Genomic DNA, 9061 nt, shown 5'->3' on the forward strand with positions numbered 1-9061 from the left:
AACCCTATATAATTTCCGGCCATTTGAAAATAGCAGATCTACAAGCTAACAATGTCTCGCATCTTTTCAAAAGATTATTATACATTTTGAATTAGCAAAATGGGACATTCTTCACAATGAGCACTTTCTACTTTTGGTACTTTAAGTACACTTTGATACCAATTCTTTAGTACTTTAGTACTTTTACTCAAGTGCATTTATAATTCACTTTCACTTGTAAGTGTACTTCTACATTGCAGTATTGATACTTTTACTTAAGTAAAACATTTGAGTACTTTTTCCACCCCCTGTTATAAGGTTTCATCATCATTACAATTTCAGTATTGCACGTAGGCCAATACTGCCAGTCTGTCCGATACAAGCCACATAATATCTGTCAATGTTTTTCAGACAGTATCTTATTTGTTATATTTTTATATGTTATATGTTTCAGAATGATCTAATCTAAATGTGTTGTATAGGGGAAACAACCACCATACAGTTCATTACATACCTTTGAAATTAGATATTTTTTCTAGACATTTTTTCATAATAGTCTGTATGCTGTGAACTCAACATTAAGGGGATTTCAACCGATGACAGATTTTTCCTTGCAGCCTTTTCTTTGTCCCAAACTCATTGTGAACGTGATGGGGAACCAGCACTGCTGCATTTTACAGCCTGCATACCATGTGCTTACACCATACTCCATGACTAGAGAGTAATTTTTCTCAAGTTTACACGCGCACACACACACACACACACACACACACACACACACACACACACACACACACACACACACACACACACATTTATAAAAAGAAAAGTGCTCGATTTATGAGACATTTCAGCTCCTGCGATCTAGATTCTAATGCCAAATTCTTTCTCTGTCATTTGATGGTGCTGTGTGCAAAACAAAAACGAAGCAGATCTATAACAACCACGGTTATTATGGTTACTAACACTAACACTAAAAGAAAAAAAATATATATTTTTTAACTTAAAACGGAAGCCCACTAAAACCCCAAAAAACGAAATAAAAACGAAAATGATCTTCATTTTAGTTTTTCCACTGTTAGTAGTTCATTGTGGAACTGAATGGCTTTACAAAAGAACACAACGAACAGTAACAGACTAGTTATTTAAAGGAATAACTATATTTATTTTTATCGATTAGTCACACCATAGACTTGAATTCATGGATATCTTTTTAGTTTTTGTCGCATTCCTAGACCAATAATTTGATGGCGAGCGGACCGGTAGGCAGCGGTTCCTGTAGGAGACACAAACAAGACTCTTTGTGTGTCTCCTACCGGAACCGCTGCCGGTCATCGAATTATTGATGCGACAAAAACTAAAAAATATCCATGAATTCAAGTCTCCATGGGGTGACTAATCGATAGGAAAAAAGTCATTTTGGGGGTGAACTATCCCTTTAAGGTGAAGGTAACGCCGGCTGCCATCATGAGCAAAGAATCAGAAGAGGAACATGCTTTTGTTGTGATTGTGCAATAAACGTGAGGTTCTGAAAATGACCAAACCAGTTGGGCAGAATGTCAGTTGGGCAGCGCAAATCTTTTTATAAATGGGACACTGTGTAAAAAGGCATGAACCGGGACATCCCCTTCAATCACCTCTTGCAACTTGTTCTCACTATAGGCAGTGGTGGAAAAAGTACTATTTTGTTTTACTTAAAGGGATTGTAGGCAACATTAAGCCTACATTTTAAGAATATTACATTTTCCCCTCTATCAGCTGGGGTGTTTTCCTGCATTGAAACACAGTCCTCTTTCTGAAATCCGTATTTTCCCTACTATTTATGTTTGTCCGGGACGTAAATGCATGGACGCGCATGTGCGCGTCCGTGCGCGTCCGTGCACATGTGAACTGTTCGGGTGAAACCGAATGGGACCGAGTGCAGCCAACAAAAATGGAACGAGCCGCCATTGTTTTCTCTGTAGGCAGTTTCAATGGTTGAGTGGAGGTGCAGTGTTTGACAATAGTTTTTTTCATTTTTTTACCTCTGAACTCGCCTACAATCCCTTTAAGTAAAAGTATCAATGCTGCAATGTAAAAGGAATTCTAAATGTACTTGAGTAAAAGTGTAAAAGCATTGGCATCAACATGTACTTAAAATACCAAAAGTAAAAGTAGTCACTATGCAGAATGTCCCATTACAAGTTTTCTAATGTATAAACATCTTTTGAAAATAGCAGATCAACAAGCTCACAATGTGTCGCGATGCGACGCATTGTGAGCTTGTAGATCGGCTATTTTCAAATGGCCGGAATGTATAGGCCTGTAGTGGTTAATGTATGTTTTGTAATAATAATCAAAATCTACAAAGTAACTAGTAACTAAAGTTTTCAAATAATTGTAGTGGAGTAAAAGTACAATATTTGCCTCTGAGATTTAGTGGAGGATAAGTAAACGTATTGGAAATAGGAAATACTCAAGTAAAGTACAAATACCTCAAAAAGTACAGTACTTGTGTACATGTACTTAGTTACTTTCCACCACTGACTATAGGCTATACCTTGTTATGTGTATCCAATAAGATCTTCCACTAATTGTTTCTTTAATATAACATGTAGCACTTTATTTGACTGTGAGATCCATAGTAGTTGTGTGATACGCAGTTCTCGAGTTTGACCCGACGAATATAAAACAACATCACACTGAGTCTGAACCAAAAAGGGCAGAAATAGTCACCAGAAACCTGTCTGTTCACTTGTGATGGTGTACAGAGGTAGAAGGGGAGGAGAGGTTTTCACGAGAATAGCCCAGCAGTTGGAACTCCTCAGTGGAAACAATTGGCTTCATTCTGACACTAAACAATGTTTGTTTGGGTGACAAAAGGGTCCTACTTTAAATCTCCTCTGGAAACATGGCTGTCACCAACCAAACCCAACCAAGACACAGTCGACGTAAAACAAACTCCACTCTCGTCTCTCCATACAGTACGTGAAGCTTCACCTCCACTAGCCCTGGTCCATAGCGCGTTAGAAGGAGTTCTCCTTAACGCTGTGGTACATTCGATCCTTTCCCCTCACACCTGCGGTAGCGCAGGCTGCGCAGCTTCTTTGTCTTCAGTAAAAAAAATATATACACTTTCGCTACCCACCAAAACAGGAGCAAAAGTGTATTTTTTTATTTGTTTACTAAAGACGAGAGGCTGCGCAGCCTGTGGTGCGTGCGCAAAGGCTCGAATGTCCCATAAAGCGTTAGGGAGAACTCCTTCTAGCGCTATGGACCAGAGCTACACCTCCACTATGCATTTCAGTCAGTGTGTCCATCGGTAGTGGAGCCTACGGCGGCAGGCGTAGGCGCGGACGATGGACTGCCAAGGTCCACAGTGATAAACGTGTAGAGTTTATCCATCTCGACCTTGTTGACGCTGTATGTGAGGGAGTTGATACCGTCTATTCCCATTCTGAAGTAGGTTTTTTTTATCTGGAGGAATCTTTCGGGATTCGGATCGTTATGCAAGTCTGCGTTGTGCTTGATCATTATGAACCTCCCGGTCTGCATGTCTGGCCGAGAAACGGACGTGAATGTCATGGCAGTTCTTTGATAGATGTCGTCGTCCTCGCCGCCCCAGCCCCAAAAGTCATTCGGGAAGCCGTTAATGGCCAAGAACTGCCGTTTGGAGAACGACACAACCCCTCCAAAGATGGTCGAGTAAGGCAACATGAAGTTAAATTTGTCAACGGCCACTGACAGGTGTCTGGGCTTACTAAAGCAGCCATAGATGTTACGGTCATCGATAGGGAGTAAATCCACGTCAGAGAAGACAAAGCAGGTGTAATTGTCCTTCATTGCCTCCGCAAAGCCTACGTTCATCAGTTTGGCCCTGTTGAAAGTCCCCTCTCCGTCCTGGTTTATGACGTACACTCCATAGTCCAGCTGTTGGCGCTGCAGGATGGGATGGACGTGGTGAAGCCACTGTATCAGATGTCGATGCCGATTGCGGAACGGAATGATGATTGCCACCTAAAAGAGAATTAAATCTTGTTTTAATGTTTTTAATGTGATTGTTGAGTTGGGGCAGTGAAGAAGTACAAGAAAAGGCCCATGACATGCTATCATACAGTGCCACAAATACCTTTTGATATTAGTGTTGATTTTGACAGCAAATTTTGATTCAGTTTTAGTCGTAGTCTTTTGAATCAAATTCCATTTAGTTTTAGTCATATTTTAGTCATCCGAAATGCTTTATTGTTAGTCTAGTTTTAATTGACTAAATATCATAACATTATAGTCGACTATATCTACAGTTGATTTAGTCGGACTAAACTGTATTTTGGCAGGCCTTGATGGGCGTCATAATGGCTGATTTTACACACATGCTGAAAATAGCAGATCTACAAGCTCTCAACGCGTCGCAGCGCGACACGTTGTGAGCTTGTAGATCTGCTATTTTCAGAGAGCAACACCCAAGGGCAACCAAACATAAAAGGACTTTTCTTTTAGTTCTACTGGATCTCTTCTCCACTAGTCATTTTAGTCTAGTTTTTATTTGTTTTTATTTGTTGATGAAATTGTCAATATATGTAGTCTTAGTTTTAGTCATCATAGTTTGTATTTAGTATTTTAGTCAGTGAAAAAAGGTATTCGACAAACATTTTTCGTCAAAGTTTTAGTCGACAAAATCAACACTGTTTGATACAGAAATAAATAGCTTAAAACCATCCACATTACTTCCTTAGACAAATTCTAGTAAGTAGGCAGAATAGTATTTTGGTGGTTTTCCAGGAGTTCTGTTAGATCCCCTAATTTGAATAACAGTTAATTTAAATAATACAAAATGGCTTGTAATACTATATAGGCATTAGGAATAAGGTGCCGCGGAATATAGGGCCCATAATTTCTTAGGACCACATATGCCAGTCCACAAAGGGCAGAAACCCCACAGGTAAAAATCCACTTGGCAGGTCCACCGGGAAAGCAACGTCTGCATAGACACTGTCCAGTGTATGTGATTTGGGTATACTGAATCAAAATGTCAAGAAGTACACATATACTGTATATCAAAGTTGTCCCAAAATGAGTAGACTTGAAAATGCCCATATGGTTTGCGTAATTCCTTGTTCTGTTTATTACACATTCAGTGGAATCTACCACCACTGTTCACGGATGTCACTGATGTGTGTGTGTGTGTGTGTGTGTGTGTGTGTGTGTGTGTGTGTGTGTGTGTGTGTGTGTGTGTGTGTGTGTGTGTGTGTGTGTGTGTGTGTGTGTGTGTGTGTGTGTGTGTGTGTGTGTGTGCGCGTGTGTCTGTGCATGACATACTGTAGATAACAAGAGATTTGTTTCATTCTGTCAATCCCCATGGCCCCTTCCTTGTACTGTATCCCTTGTCACTGGTCAGCTCTACCACCTTAGGAAGGGTATAGGCGAGCATGTATCTCCTCTGATAAGTGTGATGCTTCCTGTCTGACAGTGAGGAGTTTTACTGGGAGGATGTGACGCATGCAGAGAAGGCTCTAGTCTGGACACGTTATTCTTCCCAGTTCAGATCCCCACTGAACAGCCACCCTGACCAACCTGTGTACACGAATCCACGGAGCGCTGCCAGCCCTGTAGGTGGTGCAACCATTGCTGCGGTGTCGTGTCAGACTCAGTCAGCTGCTGCTGCGGTGTCAGTCAGCTGGTCAGCTGCGGTCACTGACTGCTCACGTTACTCTTGAGTCTTTTACCTGCTTTTTACTAACTTTTACTAACACAGCTCAGACTGAGCTAAAAGGAAGAGAACAGTCTTTAGATTTGATGTAAAATTGTCTGTGGGGCAGCTGCTTTTATCTGGATGGAACAGATAAACAGTCAAAACATGTAAATACACCTGCCGCATGTTTTGACTGTTTATCTGGATCAGGGGTATGCAACTTTGATGATGGAGAGGGCCACTGTATTTCCACACTCACTACAGTGGGCCACATTGCATATTGTTGCTGTCGGGTAGAACCTAATATCTCCATATTTCAACTTTTTTCGTAAATGAATGCCGTACTCATTCTAGTAGGCATATGTCACACGAAAGTAGCAAAAATAGCTGATCTACAAGCTCAAAACGCGTCGCAACACGTTTTGATCAGCTATTTTTGAATTGGAATCCTGAAAAGTAACTTTTTTATTTAATTTCAATTGCATTTAGTTATACTAAAATGTACTTCATGAACTTAAATACAAATACATTGGACATAAAAAAGTAATTAAACTAACAATATAGACTGAAGTAATTAAAGCGTGTTGCATGTTTGGAATTGGAACAGCTGAAATCAATATATTAGTATTACGATTTTAACCTGCGGGTGAAGGTGAGGGCCGCATGTGGCCCCCGAGCCGCCAGTTGCCCATGTATGATCTGGATTGAACAGATAAACAGTCAAAACATGTAAATACACCTGCCGTCAGTGACGGCAGGTGTATTGCCAATTTCATGCAACTGCAGAGAGAGAAGTACCCTGACCGCAGACCCCTTGAACTTCAACACGGTTGTGACACGAGGTGGGCGTTCAAGGTCTGCTGCAGTACAGCGAGATGGCTGGCAGAGGGGCACACACGCACAGACACTAACACATTGTTGTCTCAGGTGCAAAACAAAGAAGTTTGTTTTCCTTCTCTCAACCTCTTTGCGAACCTGTTTAGTGTTTCTGATTGTGCAACCAAGGGCCTGCAGTCTACCAACTAACTATAACTGTGTCAGATACTGTAGATTTTCTAGAAGGTCTCAAAGAATCTCTGTCAGACATAAGGTCCAAGGACGACTGCCTCCACGGATACCTGAGCATCCTGGCCAAAACAAATGTTATAATGACTTATAATGCCCTTGGTAAGTGGGATTAGAGACCCATTAGAGCAGGGGTGGGCAACTTTGATGATGGAGAGGGCCACTATATTTCCACACAATGCCTCAAATCATGAACGCAGCGTCCGATTGCGGTGAAACTTTGCACACAATTTCGCACTACGTTGAGGAACAAATGCCACCCTTTCAACGATGCCCTATTATAGCGCCACCAGGAGGCCGATTTTTGCAACAAAAAATTATAATAATATTACTCCTACAAATGTTGTCCAAACATCACGCAAATCGGTACATATTATCTCTTTAGTCAAGTCATCAAGACAGATCCGTCCAATTTTTCACATTCCAGCCTGATTAGCGAATTCCGAACATTGCTGGCCCACACTAACCTACCTGACCTGGCGGACACCTGTGCTCCTAGGAGCACTTTTTCCAGTTACCACTGTTTTTTTTTCGGGTCCAAAAGCCCATTCATTGAATCTAGATATTCCCCAGATATACTGCATCTTTTTGGCAATACCTCTTGTTTTTCTATACAGAAGTAGCCTGGTAAACCCCCCCCCCCCTCAGAAGATCTCACTTGTATTGAATTCTTGAAATCAATTTTCCGGAAGGGGGGAGGGTTTACCAGGCTAATACGGAAGTACCATACCAGTGATTCTCAACCTTTTCAGGCCGTGATACCCCAAAAGAATACTTTTTGAACTGAGGACCCCCCAAAATAATCATATTTGAACTGGGAAACCTCCAAAATAATCATATTTGAACTGGGAAACCTCCAAAATAATCATATTTGAACTGGAGACCTCCAACCCTGATAAGCACTTGGAATGTAAGAGTTGAGGCATTTAGTTTGACTCGGTTCCACAGATGAATATTGTGAAAATAGCAGATCTACAAGCTCAAGCGATCGGCTATTTTCAAATTCTTTCTTTTCTTATATTATTTTACAATTTGGCCAATGTTTGACCAGTTTTTATAGTTTGTTGATTTTTGTTTCGGTATTAAAAAGGTCTGAGGACCCCTCCAAAATAATATGGGGACCCCCCCTGGGGGTCACGACCCACAGGTTGAGAACCACTGTCATACTAGGCCACTTCTCCTCCACACAGGTACAACAAGAAATACGTCACCTAAGGCTAGTCATAACAAGACAAGAAGACGAGAGTGAATGCTGGCATTGCAGAGAGGAAGCCAAGCACCGTTGGGAGTTATTTTTAGTGTTAAGGAATGCCAGTAAAAGTACAAAATTTGTGGTATCAAAATGTACTTAAAGTACCAAAAGAAAAGTACTCATTATGCAGAATATCCGATTTCAAGTTTTTAAATCTTTTGACAATAGCCGATCTACAAGCTCACAATGCATTGTGAGTATTGTGAGTATTTCTCCATTGCAGTATTGATACTTTTACTTACTTACTTTTTTAAGTAAAAAAATATGAGTACTTTTACCACCACTCTCTGCACCAAACTTAGCACAAACACTGTTCAGGGGTCCGCCATGACAATAGTCACACCAGGGGCCACGTCTGCCCCCCATGTCACTGTTTTTGTTGTTGTTGTGATCAAGTTTTTATTCTATTTTATAGATGTATAGTTTACAGGTTTGGACAAGCATGTCAGCCACAGGTAGCCTGGTATTGGCTCGTACTCGCTCCCTATGGGCCAAAGTCCAGACTGATACCGGGGAGGAACGTGAGAGTGAATCCACGATATCAGTCTGGCCAATGCCAGGCTAAGCCACAGGCATACCGTTGCTCCAATCCGCACCAAACCTTAGCATAAACACTGTCCAGGGGTCTGCCATGAGAACAGTCACACCAAAAAAAAACTAAATAGCAGATTTCCTTTTTTTTGTGCTCAAGACTTTCAAAAGTACCATTATCGTCTATACTATCAGCCTTGGTTTTAATTGTATTGGATCGAATTAAATCTGTGGTATTACCCATCCCTATTAACCCATTAAAACCGGGAACGCATCTCTGTAACCACTTCAATCATTCTTTTATACTTTGGCTGTTCAAAAATAGCAGATATACAAGCTCATAGCGCGGCACCGAGTTTGAGCTTGTAGATCTGCAAAAGATATATATATCTTGAAAATGTGTGCACAATTTTTTTATATATTTAGTTTTTAAAGCGAACATTTTTAACTCAAATCTTAGCTTCTGGGGGTCCCTGGAACACCATTGAAATGGGGGTCCGCGGCCAAACACATTTTGGGGGCCCTTGACATGATAAGGTTTGAGAACCACTGATAACAGCAACATA

General features: G+C 41.0%; 1 protein-coding gene across 2 annotated transcripts in view; it reads right to left on the reverse strand.

Annotated features, from left to right (window-relative positions):
• Positions 1–3161: 3161 nt before the first annotated feature.
• The window catches only part of LOC308079982 (beta-1,4-galactosyltransferase 1-like), a 28044-nt gene continuing 22144 nt past the window's right edge, over positions 3162–9061 (reverse strand). For both annotated transcript variants that reach the window (XM_080421660.1, XM_080421661.1), the window contains exon 2: positions 3162–3975. In XM_080421660.1, the coding sequence (XP_080277786.1) occupies positions 3262–3975 (714 nt within the window). In that variant the 3' untranslated portion in view covers positions 3162–3261. The remainder of the gene's footprint in view (positions 3976–9061) is intronic.

This window comes from Gymnoscopelus braueri (genome assembly GCF_963280865.1).
Source record: "Gymnoscopelus braueri genome assembly, chromosome: 23".
NCBI classification, from domain to species: Eukaryota; Metazoa; Chordata; class Actinopteri; order Myctophiformes; family Myctophidae; genus Gymnoscopelus; species Gymnoscopelus braueri.